General features: G+C 28.8%; 1 protein-coding gene across 2 annotated transcripts; it reads left to right on the top strand.

Moving 5' to 3' along the window:
• Positions 1-237: 237 nt before the first annotated feature.
• On the top strand, positions 238-4,011 carry LOC107912772 (cytoplasmic tRNA 2-thiolation protein 2). 2 transcript variants are annotated; one of them, XM_016841093.2, is made up of 7 exons: positions 238-767; positions 850-1,198; positions 1,277-1,363; positions 2,168-2,289; positions 2,502-2,580; positions 2,932-3,326; positions 3,504-4,011. In XM_016841093.2, the coding sequence occupies exons 1-7, from the start codon at positions 466-468 to the stop codon at positions 3,550-3,552; spliced, it is 1,383 nt and encodes a 460-aa protein (XP_016696582.1). In that variant the 5' UTR covers positions 238-465; the 3' UTR covers positions 3,553-4,011. The 2 variants fall into 2 exon arrangements, with proteins under 2 accessions (XP_016696582.1, XP_016696580.1); XM_016841091.2 differs by having other exon boundaries at positions 2,499-2,580.
• Positions 4,012-18,938: the final 14,927 nt, after the last annotated feature.

Here is an 18,938-nt window from a genome sequence, read left to right as displayed (position 1 = left end):
AGATGATGGCTGGTTTTAATTCAATAATTGTAAATCATTGTATGAAACTAATATGTTGTATTGATTATTAATATAAAGTATCAGGTTTTATTCTATTTTTGATTTCGAATGTGAATTGTTGATGCAATAAATTTATGAGGTTGGTAGCGTGGAATCAAATTGCAAGTGTTGCTTTGTGATTTCTAGCATTTTTCCTACATTATAAAAAGTGCCATAAACTCATTTTAAAAATGACGTTAGTCCCATGACTCAAACGACAACATTTGAATAGTTTAGTAATTTAAATTATAATTTAGTAATTTAAATTGTAATTTTTTGAAATTAAGGAGCAAAGTGTAAATTAATTAACTAGAACTTTTCTTTTACGAAATAAGGGTATTGGGTAATTTGAGGCAGCTAAGCTATAGCCCGTAGTGTTTCTAGTCATAAACCCTAGGACGAAGATACAGAGCAACAAGGTGACTGATGGCGTGCAATTCGTCAACCTGCAATTCTTCCGGTTGCTATAAAGGGTACGAGGAGGAAGAACAGCCTAAACCAAATACAAAAGCAGCGGTAAATGGGGGCAACAGTTGCCAAAACCTCTGCGTGAAGTGCAAGGTCAACGAACCCGTGTGCTGCGGTATCGGTGGGGAAAATTCCAGATTTTGTAAGGATTGCTTTAAAAACAATCTCTATGGAAAGTTCAAGCAAGCTGTTACTTATAACGCCATGATTACTCCTCCTGATAAAGTTCTCGTTGCTTTCTCTGGTGGACCTTCCTCCAGGTTTCTCTTTCACTCTCTCTCTCTTAATTTGAAGGATTTGGGTAATTTTGCTCAGAATGTTTATTTATGTTTGTGGTTTTAGGGTAGTTTTACAATTTGTGCATGAGATGCAATATAAAGCGCAGAAGAATTATGATGCTAATAAAGACAAGTCATTACCGGTTTTTGGTGTCGGAGTCGCGTTTATTGATGAAAGTTCCACTCATTCATTTACTTCTCTACACATTGAGAAGGCAATTGAGGATATAAGATTAATTGTGTCAAATCTAGCCCCACCGTCGAAAGAGTTGTTTGTTGTTCCAATTGAGAGTATTTTCTCTTCAGATGGCATTGATGGTAAGGAGAGATTGAAGGAGTTATTAGATGCTGTTAGTGATGTTACTGGGAAAGAAGATCTTCTAATTCGTTTACGGATCTTGTTGTTGCAAAAGGTTTAATACTAAATTTTACCTTTGAGCTGTGAATGTGTGGAAAAAGATATGGAAAATTGACTACTGTTTCTGTTGTAGATTGCTTCTGAAAATGGGTACACTAGAATCGTGCTAGGAACATGTACGTCAAGGATTGCTTGCCACGTCATTTCTGCCACAGTGAAGGTGTGTGTGTCTTTGTTTGGAAAAAGCTATTTCTATTTTCTATGGTGAATGCATCAAACTTATTTTATCAGTATAGTAAAGCTTAGATGGTCTTTAGCTCAAGTTGTGAAGGGGTTATTTGAAGGAGCTTTGAGGTTGATTTGAGGTCCTATGTTACTCGGGCTTAGGTGTGAGTGTTGGATACGGGTTTATGATCAAATTTGTCTAAGTTCATGTCCCCATATCCATGTGTTAGACACAAGGATTGAATATGACACAAGGATTGAATATGAGGCGGAGCAGTATAGTTGTGGTCAATATCTTAGAAGGGTAACATGCTATCTAGAATTTGGAGGAGCAAATTGCTAGGCAAACTGGTAGATTAGAGGAGTTGCTGTAAATTGGTTCAAAGACTAGCATGATAAGTGCAGTTGTAAAAAATTTTGATCACATTCTGGGAATTTGAGGCTTTTTTGATTTTCTACCTTAGTCATTGATTCTCATTGCTATTTTTTTGAAGTTTATGCAAAAAACATGCATGAAATAAAAGTTGTTGTGCTCAGTACTGCAAACAAAAGTATAAGTTGGAGAGGTGTAAATGATTATTTTTGACTTCTTATTAAACTAATTTTATATTATCTGGTTAGTAACAAAATATATCACAAGTTCAGCTCTTGGGGTGAAATAGGCATGCCAGGGATCACTAGTCCCATGATCCCCCACCCTCCTGCACTGCTAACCTAGATATTTATTCACAATTCATTGCTCTTTGAGTTCTCATTATGATTCACCACCTATCTAATTTGATCACTTTGCTCTTTTCAGGGTCAGGGTTATTCTTTATCAGCTGACATACAGTATGTTGATTCGAGATGGGAGATTCCTGTTGTGCTTCCACTTCGTGATTGTCCTGCACAAGAGCTCAACACCCTTTGCAGCCTTGATGGGTTTGAACCTTGTTCTTTATATTTGAATTTATTTTATGCATTAAGAAAACTTTTATATACTTTTAGTTGAATTTTCTGTTTTAATCAGGTTTACCTCCATTTTTCTCCATTATGTGACAATCATATAATTTCATGGAAGTATATCTGTGGCATATCTGACTAATCATCTGATTTATAACTAAATGATTGGTCTAAACTCATTTTGGCAGCAGTTTGAAGATAGTGGAGTTGCTTAATGGTCCATGCTCTGGCATCAATGGCCTGGTATCATCATTTGTTAAAGTGCTGCAGGTAGAACTTGTTGGAGTTTTCACATTTTATTATTCTGTATTTTTATAGTGCCTTTTGGGGGCATATTCTTTGCATAGTCTTTTAGTTATGGTTTATCTGCTCATGGATACGCAGAGTGCTATGTCTAATTGAGCAGCTAAATTTCACCTTTGCCCTCCGGACCCCAAAGGAGAGTTTCTTTAACCTCATTAATATTCATGCCATCCAGGAGCTTATTTTACATAGAAAAGGAAATTCCGTTAGTAGCTGTTGGACGTTTAAAAGTGTGACCATTATCAGTTTGTCTTTCTGTAAGTTCCTTTTAAGTGAACTATACTCGCAGGTTTCTAATTGAAATGCTGTTTCTTTCAGGAAGAAAATCCTTCTCGAGAGTGCACAATAGTAAGAACAGCTGGGAAGCTCACTCCATTTCACTTCAACAGGGTTCCGGAAATCCATGACTCTAATGTTCCTTCGGCAACTCGTAGACATCAAAAGAGATATACTCTCAAGCCGAATGGATCTCTCTCATCAGACTCATTTTGTCCTATTTGCAGCAGTCCACTCAAAAAATCAAACTTTCCATCAAGTTTGAGAAGTCATGGAAATCAACAAAATCCAGATCTTATTGCTTCTGCTTGTTCAAGTTGCCAGTTTCAGATACTTCCTAAAGACCCCTCATTGATGGAGGAATTTCTCTCTGTCCTACCGCAACAAATGATTACCAAAGCAAAGCATGGTGATCAAGGGGATTTCAGTTTGCTAAGGTGAGAGATTAAATTTTCATTAATACAAACTTTTTAAAAAAATTAGAGTTTATGATTCACGTCAGCTTCAAATTCATGACTTTGCTGCTCTAGGTGCATGTAAAAATAGTTTATATGCTGCATAAATTGTGGTCCTACAAAGAAAAAGTATCATATTGCCTCTTCAAATGATTGTAGGGAGCAAATACAAGAATTTTTGCTTTCAGATGGCGAAAATGAAATTTAAATGAAGCCTGCCTGTTCGCTGAGTTGTAACCATCTTTTTTCAATGGTTCTGCATAACTGGTTTTTGGGTTACTCCTGCAATATGCATGGGTAGGTAGTACCAAGGGGATTTAGCGATTGTTAGCAAAAACCATCTTTTTCCGGTGGTTCTTCAGTACGGGGTTTTGGGATACTGCTGCAATGTGCATGCGTAAGTAGTCCCAAGGGGATTTAGCGATTGTTGGCAAAAACCACCGAGGAAGATTACTAGCTAGTTGCTGCTATAAGGTTATTGGCTAACATGTTTCAAGGACTGCTGGGTCTACGTAATTGTTTGATGAGGTAAGAAGCATAATTGGCATTGTTATGCGTTGTTTCTTGTTGGTAGATGGGGAAGTTATTTGCGCTTTTTCATGTTGCCGATCTAACCATAACCTACATCAAAGTTTATTTGAATTAATTACAAATAGTTCTTGCAACATGTTACACTTGAGTTTTTAAAATTAGAAGCGTCGGTCTTGGTTTTGCTTTAAGTTTGTCATTTTTTTTTATAAAAAAAAAATGAGGTCGTGTTTCGAGCATAAGAGAATAGATTACATGGACAACCTTTTTCTTCCAGAAGACATCAACAAACACGCCTCTGGAAACCCCCCCCCCCCCAAAAAAAAAAAAAAACAGTAAATCGAGTGGTAGACAATTGGCGCTGACAAGCGCATTCCATGACCATGATTCCAAAAAAAGTTAAATTCTGCTATCAGTCCCGATATTTTGCAAAAATGATTATTTAATCAATTTACTTTAATTTGATCATTTTAAGTCCTTGTGTTTTCTAAATTTAAAATTTAGTCTTTCCTAAACAATAACTGTTACTCATTAATTTAAGTTTTGCTATTTTTAAAATATAATGTGTCAAATATATTAAATTAATAAATTATTGATTATTATTTACATTAAGATTTAAATTTTAAATTTAAAAAATTTTTAAAATTTGAGAAGTATAAAAATTAAGATGATTGAGTTGGAGAAAATGGATTCAAATTATTCTTGTACACATAGTATATGACTAATAATTGAATTTAATTAAATAGATTTAATTGTTATCGTTTGTGTTAGGTTAGAATTAATCAATTTGAAAAGTATAAAGATTAGATTGATTAATTTAAAAAATACAAAAATTAAAATCGATCTAGTAAAAGTAACGCTTCTAAATCCATAACTTTTTAAGCCTAATAAAAAACTTGACGTCCAAACAATATGGAGGATTGGACACGTGAAGCCCATCTTCCTCGTGAGCAAAGAAAAGCGGCGCAAATATAGAAGCTTCACAGGTTAAATTATCGAAACAGAGCACAACATGAACCTTAATGAAAAAAATATGTGGCTCTTGTGGTTGACTAAGACCCATCAACGGTCGAGCGTCAAACAACTCCATTACGGTCAAAAACGTGTCGGTGGCGGCGATTCAGGTATGGTTCCCTTTTTGTTGATGCTTTGTTCCAAGGTGTGATGCCATCAATACTAAAACCGAACGGAAGTCGAATGAACTTGGAACTATGAGATTAAAAGAGAAGCTCGGGGCAGTTGAAAGAGGTGAACAAAACTCGAAACTCCCAAATCAAATCTTAAACCCTAGAGCAAAATGAAGATGAAGATGAAGGGAGCAAAAACTCTCTCAAGCAAAGGAAAATGGAAAGAAGAAAAATAGCAAAAGACGAAAACAAGGGAATAAACAAACTAATCTCAGTTGAAATGGATAAGGAAAAACAGTTCAGCTGAGCGAAATGAAGGTCAAGGAGAAAAGAGTCATTCATGACAATGGGAGAAGGAGAGTAAAAAAGCAAGCATATTCAATTTTTAAACTTGTTGAATATGGTTGTATGAATGTGTAAAATTAATCAACTAATTAAAGTTGGGAAGTTGTTTATATTATGTTTCCTGATCTATGCTCTATTTGCACTTTGGAGCCTCTTTAAATCGCAGAATTGCTGTAAATAAAAAGGGAAGAAAAAAGCTAAATCCATTCATTGATATTGCTATCATTCCCCATTAGCCACCAAGAAGTGAAGATCAAACCCAGCTCCCGAGTAAACCAACGGGCTTAAGCTTAAGAGTCAAGCACACCTTAACTTGTTGAATCCTATCCAACCATGAGCCATTGAAGCAATAAAAACTGGTAAAGCAGATGGCGAAGGTTCTGCTGAACATATTTAAGGACTATTTGCAGCATATTATTGAGCTGAAAGCGTGGAACAACACAAATCAAATAATGAGATATTAAATACTTTCAATGTGATCTATTCAAAGATATTTTTCTGTAGAAGACTACAAGATAATCTCGACAATTTCAATCAGGCTATTTTTGAGGAGATAGAGATTCGTATTAATTTTAACAAAGCAAATCACTTTATGCTTATTTAAACAAGTAAAAATTGTGTTGATTTACTATTTTTGATAATATAGACTTAATAATTACAGTAAAATCTTTTAATAAATTGAAAGAAAAATTTTGAATTACTATTTCTTTAACAAAACCCTATACAATACTTTTTATATCAAATGGTTCATGATCAGTCTAAATTTTATAGGAGCATTTGTAAAAACATATGCTTGTAAAAAATATTCTGAGAAAATATTTTTAAATTAAACTTGCGTTGCAAATAGCTTTATTTATTTTTGTAAAAATTTCTACTAGTAATATTTTTCTAACTTTATTATATAAATATATTCTAAATATTTTATTCATAATAGGACTGTTTGTTCTTTTATAATCAAAATATTGAAATATATCAAGAAGATTGTTTATCTCCTTAATATCCATATATTCTATTTCAAGTTTTTCCTAGTCTCTATATAAAATAAATTTTAATAATAAATCATTTGCTTCATTTTCTTTAGTTGTTTTTTCAACTAAAAATTATGAAAATTTAGCAAGAACTCTTTTGAAATTTGCTCTTTGTTCAGAAACATGGGTTTTCCATATTTCATTAATAAAATTATATAATTCTGATGATAAACCTGAATTATAAAAATATTTTATTTTTGGAATTTGTTGTTTGAACAAAATTTCTGCTCCGTTTATAATTTCAGAATAACTGGCTTAAAATGCCGAATTTGGATCTTGAGACCAAGGGTATTGACTTACTTGAGATCTAACTGGTTGTCTTACCATTGTATAAGGAACATAATATCCCTGGTTAGGGTAAAATGATGCCTATGGAGATATAGTAACAAATCCTTGATTAGGATTTATTGACTTCCCTTTGTTGGGTTTTTTATGAACAGTAGTTCATTCTCCAATCTGTTCTAGAGGTTTTTTACCTCTATCCATAAGGCTTGCTAAGATAATCAACAATAATATTATCAATACCTTTCACATATAAAACTTCGAAATTAAAAGTACATAATTCATTATACCATCTAATTCTCATAGGTACAGTTTCTAAACTTTTATTAGTAAGAAATTGTTTAACTGCTTAATTATCAGTTTTTATAATAATTTTTTCAGGTGCTAAATATATAAGAAAATTTTTTATTCCTTTTTTAATTGCGAATAACTCTTTTTCATATATAGCATAGTTAAATTTATTTGGTTAAATTTTTCTACACTACATCCACATTAATTCTTCATTATTAACTGTTTTAGCTTTTAAAATACATCCATAATAATTTTGTGATGCATCTGTTTCTAAGATTAATTTATCACCTTGTTTAGGTAAATAAACTTTCGGAATAAAATCTAATTCTGATTTTAAATTCTTTATAATTTCTGAATCTTTTTTAGACTAGATAAAAGGTTTATCTTTTTTTAGTTTTTCATATAACTTACCCATTTTTTCATATAAGTCAGGAAATAAATTTCTTCCATAATTAACTATTCCTAACAATTGTTGTTGTTTCTATTAATCATTTTTCCAATAATTCTTTAATTTGTATATCAAATTCATCTATATTTTGTTTAGTATAGATCATAGGTTTTACTCTAATAATTTTATTGGAATTTTCTAATTTAATTTCACAATATCTAGGATTATTCTGCCATAATTTTAATTGTTTTTCACTAAAATTATTTTCTAATATTTTAAACAACCAATGATCTGTTTCTAGTTGTTTAATCTGTTCTTTTCTTGGTGGTGTAAAATTTTTATCACACACAAATTTATAATTTTCAACTAATGGTATTTCTACAGAAGTTTTTTCTACTGATAATATAATTAAATTTTTATCTATATAAAATGATAAATGTTGAAATATAAAGTTATTTCCTAATAATATGTCTCAATGCATTGCAGGAAAACATAGTATTGTAGGTTTTACAAATCTTACATTATTTATGTAAATTGGTACATTTCTAGCCTTAAATTTAATTATGGTTTCATTACCATCTATTCCTATGGCTCTTATTGGGTGTTTCATAGGTTTCCATTTTTCTACAGGAATAGCATTTTCTCTGCAACTACTTGTTGTAGCTCGTGTATCTAATAAAGCATGTAAAGAAAATGTTTTATATTCTCTGAATTGAAATTTAATTTCAATATATGTATAATATTTTCTTGATTGAAAATTTGAAAATGTAATAACATCACTATTTCCAATTTTCATTTGTTGAATAATTGTTGAAGTTTGTATTTCTTCCATTCTAGTGTTTCTAGAATTTCTACTGGGTTCAGTTGGAAATATAGGTATATAAATTGTTTTCATTCCTATTGTTGTTGAACTTGTACTTATATTATACTCTTCTTCTTCTGTTTGAGTATTTGAGGGTAAAACTAAATTATCTTTTATATTTGTTATAGCATTATTTTTAAAATATAATCTATCTCCTGACGACATATATTCTATAGTACTTACAGGTTTTGAAGTACTAGCACTACTTATTCTATCTATTATCCAGTCTCTTGGTATTGATAGATCCCTTAAATTTAATTATTTTGGTTGTATTTCTGTAGTAAATTTATTAGGTTCAAAAAGCTCAATGATTTTATTATTAATTTCTTTAATTTTTACTTCTGCCGTATTCGTATATTCATTAATAGAAGTCCAACTTATTACTAGATCTTCTGCTAAATCATTTATTTCAGAATTTTTTGTCTGAATTCTTAAACATAAACAAGCTTCTATTAGAGGATCTGTAATAGATATAAAGTAATTTGGTTTAACTTTAAATCCTATTACATCAGTATGTAAATTAGATTGAATACCTTCAAAAAGTTCTTTTATTGGATTTTCAAATCTTTTATCTAATAATACTGCTATTATAGGTATATCATGACCTTTTCTAAATAAAGCTCTAATAGTTATCATTATTATTCCTAAATGTATATATCTAACTTGAGGATATTTTCTTTTAATCCTTTTAATTTTATCTTTAGTAAATAATAAGATTTCTGTTAATCCTCCTCTAGTATCTTTAGCGACTGTATTACCGCTAATTTTTTTTATGTGTCTTTAACTCCATATCTTAAATTTAGAAATTTTATATATTTCTTCTTTAGAAATATGATTTTTATTTATTTTTTCTATCATTTCATTAGAAAAGTCTTTTTCTTCTCCAATTAAATTTCCCAATTTTATATCCTGTTGTTCAGATTTAGGAATTTCTTCTAATTGATTATTAGAACTACTTCCTACATTAAACAATAAATATATATTCTTCATTATTTGAATCAAAATCTATTTCTGATATTAATTCATATAATATTGTTCATGATTTATTTCCTCTTCTAAATATATTTCTAAGTCTTGTTCTTCAAGAGTTTTAATAAGTTTCTTTGCATTTTTTCCTTTATTAGGAGAATGTGGTACTATGTGACTTTCTTCATCACATATAAAACATTTACATATTTGTTTTTTTAGAAGTTTTTCTTCTAACAATTTTTTTTATTTTTATTATAACCATTATATTTTTTACTTCCTGGGTTCCATCTAATTAACTTATATCTTCTATTTTTCTTTCTATGTTTTTTATAAGTATTAGAACATATTGATTTACATCAAAATTTCCACTCATTTTCTAAAATTTTAGTACAATGTTTAGCACTTAATTTATTTTTAACCTGTTTAAAGGCTTTAGTTTGTAAACAATGTAAAGTTATTCTTTTTTTTGCAAAATTTATTTTATTTCCTATAGAGTCTATATTTTCTGATGCTACTCCAGCCTTTTTACTGTGGTTTTCTAGATAATTTACATATTTTTATATACAAATTTCATCCCATAGTTGTGGTAATTTATGAAAATATTGGTTTTTCTAAAATTCTATGTTTTCATTTTTTAGTTTTTGATATTCATGAAGAAATTTTTTAGAAAATTCTTCTAAATATCTAATATCACATAATTTAATTTTGACAATATATAACTAGATACACTATCTTGATCTTTTTTATCAAAATAGCCACAAAATTCTGTTTTTAGAATAAAGTTAATCCTTTTAAAAGATCTTTGAGAGTTCCTATTTGGTTTATTAACTGCCTTTTTGTTCTTTTCCTTTATCATATTCTTCCCATCTTCAATAGTTTAAGAAATTTTCTAACAAAATAATTTAAGAAATTTTCTTTTGTCCAAGTATTTTTGTTGTTTACAACAATAGTCATTGACTGTGCTCAATCATTTATAGTTTTTTTCATAATCTGATATTGGAATATTAGTCAAGTCTAAATATATTCCACCTTGGGCCACATTTCTTTTTTTAAAATCACCTATCCTACGTGGTATAGGTTGATTAGATGACTCTCCCGGATATTCAGATTTAATTTCATTAGTAGCTATATTTTCGGTTTGATTACCAAAAATTCTAGTTGTGTTTTCAACTTTTTCAAAAATTTTATTAAAAGTTCTCAGATAATCATCATAGTGAAGATCTAATTCTATTTTTCTTTTTCCATAAGGATCTGTTTCTCCAGTATCCATTGGTTCTGGTTCTGGAATTTCTATATTTTCTTACTCATCTGTTGAAGTATTTTTTCATTAGATTTATAATTAGTAACCTTTAAATATTCTAGATTATCATAATTACTAGAACTACTACTGTCTGTAATGTCATAATTTAACATATAATAATAATTAAATAAAGTAAACAAATCTTTATGTTTTTCATAAATTTGTTCTAATATTATATTCTTTCATTTTTATCTGTACTTTTAGTAAATTTAAATTTCTAATGTTCTATAAGTTCTTTATAAGATTGAAAATCATATTTTTTTTGACGAGTATATTTTCTTTTCTGTTTTTCAGGATTCGTACCTATTGTATTAGTAGAAGATGATTCTTCTGAAGAAGTGTCTTCTTCCTCAGATAAAGTTAATATTATAGTACAATTTCCATAATATAAAGGACCTAAATCTATTTCTTGTTCTATATTTTTGTTAATAAGAACTTGTTCTAATTTATTATTAACATTAGATAAAATTTTTTTAGATTTGTTGTTCAAATCTAATTCTGTAATTTCTCCTATATTATTTACTTGCTCTTCTATTTTACTAACTTTATTATATAATTTATTAAAATATATAGAGGTTATATCTATTAAACTATTAAAACCTTTACTAAGGGCCAAAATATTATTTTCATTCTTAGGGTCTATATGCATAGTATAATTGCAAATTTTATCTTTATATAAACAATCTATTATCTTATTTTGTCTTAACACTCAAAGGCCTAAAGTCTCTCACTCAAACATAAACAGGCAACTGTAAGACAGAATAGCAGATATATGGGTTTTAAGATAAATAACCATGAAATAAACTGAATTGCAAATTAAATATAAGAACTTACAATGAACATTATGATATTATTTCTCCAAGTATCGTTACATCGGGGGCCTCTGATACCAATTTATGTGTATAATATGGATGAAGCGTGTAACGACCCGAACTTTAAGGTTATTAGAAAGGTGTATTTTCGGATCACTGTTTCTGAAAAATGGATTAGAAAATATTTATTAAAAATATTTATGAAGTTAATCGAGTGGTTAATTAGAGTTTTAATTAAGTGAATTTAGCTTAATTAAGAGTAATTAGGAAAAATGACTAAATTGAATAAAGGATGAAAGTTGAATTGTAGATTAAAAGAAAATAAAAAGGGACCAAATAGGCAATTATGCCTAATGTATGAATTTAGGCGGCAAAAGATGGAAGAGTCTAGGATTTTCTTATATTAATTAATTAATTTATTATTATGGTTATTATTATTTAATTGATATTAAGTTATTATATTATGAAATAAATTGAAATAAAGACAAATGTGTGATGATAAAATTGTACAAGTGTAATATATGTATTTGAACACTTGGAATATAATTGTATATTTACTTAATTTTAGAATAAAAGATATTTATTAATTAAATAATTAAATAATGAGATTTTTGTTTGATAAATAAATTAAATAATGACAATTGTAATGAATTTATTGGTACAAATGTGAAATATAAGTGTGTACAATTGTAATATTAGTATTTAATATTAAATAAGATATTTATTAATTAAATAATTATATTATGAGATTTTTATGTAATAAATATATTAAATTATGACAAATGTATGGTAAAATTTGTGACATGTGTAATAATAAAAAATGCATACAAGTGTTAAATAAATATTTGTTATTAAATAGATTTTTAAATATAGATATTTTATTTTTATTATTATATTATATATATATAGTAAATAAATAAAGAAAAAGAGAAAGGAAACAAAGAAAAGAAACAGAATAGGCAAACGAAAAGAAGGGGAAGGAAAGAAAGAAAAGAAAAAGGGAGAATTAGGGTTTGAAGGTTTGAAAGTTTAATAGGTAAGTTAATTTAGCCCTTTTTACTTAATTTTGATGTTTTAAAAGCTTTAGAACAAAGTTTTGATGAAATTAAATTAATATTTTGAAAGTTATTAGAATTCTAAATATTGTTCATGTTGAATAAAAAAATGAATTAGGGGTTAGATTGATAGGAATTCAAGTTAGAAATGAAATAAGGATTGAATTGTAAAGTAATTCATAAGTTTTATGTTGAAGGGACTAAATTGATGAAATTTTCGAAATTAGGAAAATATGCTGAAAATTTAATAGTTAAGTATGAGTTTGGACAAAATTTGAATAGAAATGAAGTATGAATTGAGATAGAAAAAGTAAGTGAACTTAGTTAAGATTAAATTGAAATTAAAGTAGAAATTGAATCAAAATTTATTAATTAGATATAAATTAGTAGAGAATTAACGAATATGAATTGTTTTAATTCCCATAGCTAATGTTGTCTCGGGAAATCTCGGCTAAGCAAGGAAAAATGACAAAGACAACGGGAGTTAGCTCGAGAAAATACGGTTTGTATTTCTATAATCCGAACTCAGTCATTATTTGTTATATTTATATACAGATGACAATTGTTAGTGTTAAAATTATGATATTTTACAATTGAAATGGATTGATTTTGGTATGTGATGAATTTATCAAATTTATATTGATTGAAATCATTTTGATTGAATTTATATTGATTGAAATATATAATATATAATATATATATATGATTTATGTAAAAATTTGAATATTGAATGAATGTTATATTGAAAAAATTATATTGATTGGAAATATGAGGGAATTGATATGAATATATGTGATTATTAGAATGGTATATTGATGAAAGACTTATTAAATTGAGAAAGTGAATCAAATACCCTATTAACAGTATCGGACCAGATTGGATACAAATGGCATGCCATTGGATTTGTGATGTGATGGGGAGATTTGTAGTTCGGCCGAGAAGATGTATCTGTTATTATATACTTCGGTTTATCCGAAGAGGCATTTAATGCCTTATTGGTGTGTTTGGGAGGATATGATATACTGGTGTGTTATGGAGGATTTATAATATTCTGGGTGTGTTTGGGTTGGATATTCTGGTGTGTTTGGGAGGAATCCGCGTATCTATCAGAGTCCGAGTCTTGTTAATAGGGGTAAATAAGTGAAAAATAAATCGAGTGAATTTGATTGATTGAGCTATTGGAATGAAATGAGAAATTGAATTGAGAATTGAAATTGAGATATGAGATTGAAAACATGAACCAAAAGGTTCATGAAATGAGTGAAGTTCAAATGGATGATGATTGATGTTAAAATGAATTAAAATGGTATATTGTTAAGAAGTAAAGTGTGAATACAAATGAATTGTGAATATATTGTAAAGAATTTATACGGTAAGCAAATGAAAAGAATTGAGCAAATATATTGTTGTGTTTGTTATATGGCTTGTATAGAATTTTTATGGTAAGTAAATGAAACTTATCTATAAAATAAATAGATGAATAGTTATATTTGTTATTGTGATTTTAAGTTTAATTGTTATATTATCAAGTGTTTGGATTATAGAAATACCACTGAGTATACCATACTCAGCGTACAGTTTGTTTCCGTGCGCAGGTAAAATAAAGATAGAATGTTGAATTAGCATCCCAGGCCGATCCCGAATTCAATGAGGTAAAGTGTGTTAATTATGGGTAATGGCATGTACCTAGGATGTCTTATGTGTGTGTGATTTTGAAATTGTAAATGTAAGGATCAAATAAATAAATTTAGGTTTGGTTATGGTATAAAATAGGATTTGACTAATTTGGTATGAATTTGAATTTTTGTGAGACAATGTCAGACTGATTTTGGAATTCCCTATTCTGAATTGGGAAAATCATTAAAAATTGTATAAAAATAATTATGAGCTATAATTTATATGCTTAGAATCTTTAATGAGTCTATTTTCAAGAGAAATAAATGGGAATATCATCCGAGTCCTATGCTATGAGATAATTAAATTTTAGTAAAAAAGGGTCGAAGTTGTCAAATAGCAGACCAGGGGTAACTTTGAGGAATAAACTGTACTAATTGGCTATATTAAAAATTCTGAAAATTTTATGGTAGAAAGGTATATGAGTCTAGTTTTAAGGAAAAATTAACGGAACTTAATTTGAAGTTTCGTAGCTCCAGTTATAAATATTTTAGTGACTGCTGCTCAAGAAGACAACTTTGACATAAACATAAGAAAATAATGGAATTGTGTGTAATTATTCTGTAAACTCCGGTAATGCTCCATAACCCTCTTCTGGTGACGGTTTGGGGTTAAGGGGTGTTACAAAGCGGAATAAAGAAGCTACTATTTTATTGAAGTAAAGGATAGGTTTTTACAAAGAGAGAAAGCTGTAAGTAAAATAGAAAATTTCTTCAACTATTTTCCGATGCCTTGTTTAGGCTTCTTACATTACTATTTATAACAAAATTCTTAAACTCTATTTAATTTTTCTTCAATCTCGCACAGTGTTTCTGATAATGATGAATTTATTATTGTTTCCACGTAGCCCAATGTTGCATTAATGATTGTTTCCACCTGTCTTGTCACATTATTGATGGTTTTTGTCTTCATCTAGGTGCCTTATTGTTTAAGTCATCCCTTGAATGTAGATCTTCCACGTAGCCTTCTCGTTTTTATCCTTATAATGACCCAAAATTTACGGGCATCGAAAAAGTACTTTATCGGACCTCCGTCTTAGCTAAATGGGTTCGTAAATATTTATTAGGAATATTTTTGAGTCTAGTTGTGTGTTTAAATATGCTTTAATTAAGTGAATTTAGCCTAATTAAGAGAAATTAAGAAAAAGGACTAAATTGAATAAGGGGTAAAAGTTGAATTGTAGATTAATAGAAAGTAAAAATGGCTAAAATGGAAAATAAGCCATTTAGCATAAGATATTTTTAGATTTTAATCATGTAAATATATATAATTTAATTATACAATATATTATTAAATTAATTAATTATAAATATCATATTATGAATTAAATTAAATTAAAGCCAAGTGTATGATGATAAAAATATACAAATGTAATAATAGTATGCATACATTTGTAAGATATTTATTTAATTACTTTTTATTTAAGTAAATATATATTTATTATTTATCATTATTATTATTCTATCAAATTATAATTTATATTATTAAATTATTACTATTATTATTAGAAATAAATTAAAATAAAGACAAAAGTATGGTGATTAAATTATACAAGTGTAATGCATAGATTTATACATTTGTAATATATTTATTTAATTACTTTTTATTTAAGTAAAAAGATTTTTATTATATTAAAATATTAAATTATATAAAATAAATAAAATAAGTACAATTGGATGGTGATGATAATAGGCAAGTGTAAAATATATGTGTGTCCAATTGTAATATATATATTTGTTATTAAATAAGATATTTATTATTATTATAATAATAATAAGTCAATTAAGTCCTTTTTACTTAATTTTGATGTTTTAGAAGCTTTAAAATAAAGTTTTGTTGAAATTAAGTTGAAGTATTGGAAGTTCATAGGATTTTAAGCATGGTTCATGTTGGATAAATTGTTGAATTAGGGATTTAATTGAATGAATTTCAAGTTAGGATTGATAAATGGATTAAATTGTAAAAGAAGCTATAAGTTTTGTGATTGAGGGATTAAATTGAAAGAAATTTTAAATTAGGGTTTTATTATGAACACTTGATAGTTAGGTTGAATTTGATAGGAATTTGAATAAGAATGAAATATGAATTAAGTTAGTAAAGTGAATGAGTTAATTAGGACCTAATTGAAAATAAGTTGTAAATTGAATAGAAATTCAATTATTTGCTATAATTAGTGTTGTAATTAATGATATAATTATTTTAATTTTCGTAGCTAGCAAAGAACCCAAAGCATCGGCATCGAAAGCAAAAGGAAAAGTTGTCGAGGAGTAATCGAACAAGTCTGGGTTTGTATTACTATAATTAAAATTACTTTTTATTAAATGTTCTATATAAATTTTATATTTAATAAATGAGTATAAGGTAAGTATTAATATTTGAGTTGAATGGAAATTGGATCGGGTGGTGAATGTGTATGTATAATTGAATTGTATGTTGATTTGAATGTGAAATTGAAATTGAATAGTGATCTTAAATTTGGTATGAAAGTGAAAATTTATTTGAGAATTGGAATACCTTATTAACTAGTCGGGCTAAGTAGGATATAGTTGGCATGCCATAGGATTTGGAAGAGTACGGGATTTATTGACTTTGCCGATCAGGCACTTTATGTGTCGTATATCAAGCACCTCGTGTGTCGTATCAAGCACCTCGTGTATCATTTCTAGCACTTATGTGTCGTATACTGATCAGGTACTATGTATCGTTTTAGACACAATGTGCCATACTGGTGTGTTTGGGTTGGAATCCGTGTATCTGTCAAAGTCCGGGTTTGTTAAAAGGGTGAATAATCGAAATGGGAAAAATTAAATGAATTTGATTGATTGTACTATTGAAAATGTGAGAAAGTTGAATTGTGGATTGAAATTGAGATTGGAAATGAAAGGCATGAACTAAATGTTCATGTAGTGATTGAAATTGAGAAATATGATATGTGAATGAAATTGAAGATTAGCTAAAAAAAAATTATATTGTTATTGTTAATTAATGAAAGTTGAAGAATGAATTGATATTTGAAAAATTGGATAGTTCTATGCTTGATAATTATATTCCATTATTATGATTAAAATTTGAATTATGGTAATACCATTGAGTATGAAGTACTCAGCGTACGGTTCCGTGCGCAGGTTAATAGGAGTCCAGAGTCCCGGTCTAGCATCCGAACGATCTCGACTCCAGCATAAATTTTGGTGATGTTTTCTTACTTAAATGAAAGTGGCATGTACATAAGTGTTGTAATGGTCACTTTAAAATGTTTTATGATTTTGGTTGTAATAAAGGATATTTGGTCTTTTGGTACTAAGTTAAATGAAATGGTTTGACAAATTTGGTAAGTTTGGTATTAAACCTGGGAAGAAAAATGAATAAAGCTAGTTAGTAAAATTTTATATGATTTTATGAATGTAATTTGATTATATGGTTAAGTCAAAGTTATAGGCATAATTTAGGTATATTTAGTGTGCAAATGTATTAGTTGAAAGATTTGTTTTGGATTGGTATCAGTTTGAAACTTGCAGGGAATGTTAGATATTTATAAAGGAGTTATATTGAGTTGTAAAAAAAAATTTACGAAAAATTTCCGGAGTACCCGAACAAGTCCCGATTCAATTCTAACGTGTGATTTAGACCTCGAAGGTCCATTATAGGGACTTTATGATAAAATCAAGATATGTATGTAATTTATTTCGAATTAATTGTAAATTGTCTGATATGTTCTGTAATGCCTTATAACCCTGTTCCGGCTACGGTCTAGGGTTAAGGGGTGTTATAATCTTTCTTGGATATTATCTAGATTCATTAACTCTATTTCATCTAAATGTAATGAATCAGGTGATAGTGACGATCTTGGTGAGTTCCAAAGCTCCCACGTGTTTCTGATTTCATCTATTATTTGTTATGAAAAATCATCGATCTCCATATCAACTATCTTTTTTAATAGTTGTACGGATTCTTCTTCTCTATAATTATGGATGTTTCCAATACCATTAGCCACTATCCTTCTTCCATCAGTCCAAAATTTATAATTCTGATGTTGAAGTACATGTTAAGCTGTTGTCTTTAAATAAATCCCTGCTTGGGTCTGATAATAACTAAAATTATTATAACACTTGTCAATATTTTTTGTCAAGTGTTCTTTGTCTTCTTTGACAGCTGATAACTTGGGACTTCCAATCATTCTTTTAATTTTTCTTTCATTTTTGTTAATCAGCTTACAACTAAGCTTTTAAGAGAAAGACTCTGTCTTCGCAACGTGTTTCCTTGGCAAAATCATCGTCCGGATCATACTTCATTTTGGTCCTACCAAATGACTACTTATTCTTTTGCTATGCCTAGGCATTAGATTTGGAGGTGCACTATTTATCGTTTCACCCCTCACTGTAATTATATATTTTAAATGATTGCTTTAGTTTCACAAGATCAGAGCTTTTCATTAAAGACTACAAAATGACAATGAATTTTCAAAGCAATTTATGAAATCAAACGTAACCTGCACTAGAAGAGCATGATTCTTCACTGCTACAGCTTGAGAGAGAGAGAGGAAACATGTAAGTTAAAGTAGTACCATCCAATTAAATCACCTTGCAATAAAAAGTTACTATAATTTACCTGGTTGGGCTGGCAAATCTCTTATATCATAATTCGGTTGAGTTGGGTTGTTGTACCTGCCAGTATATCAAAGCAACCTTTCTATTTACAAGGCCAATTTCCCAAGTACCTTTGGAGGGAAATTTCATACCTTTCCCCAATTAAAGTTGTCAAATCATGACCAACTTTTGATGATGAATGCTTTGGAGAAAGATCTGATTGTGGAAAACGAGAAAGAATTAGAGGTGGATAGAAAACATTCTTAATCACAATTCTCATCATAGATACATCAAGTACAAAATAATAACATGAAAGAAATATGGCAACCACACACTTTTACATTTAACTC

The sequence above is a fragment of the Gossypium hirsutum genome, chromosome A11 (genome assembly GCF_007990345.1).
Source record: "Gossypium hirsutum isolate 1008001.06 chromosome A11, Gossypium_hirsutum_v2.1, whole genome shotgun sequence".
Taxonomy (NCBI): domain Eukaryota; kingdom Viridiplantae; phylum Streptophyta; class Magnoliopsida; order Malvales; family Malvaceae; genus Gossypium; species Gossypium hirsutum.
This window is presented reverse-complemented; position numbering and strand designations above follow the sequence as displayed.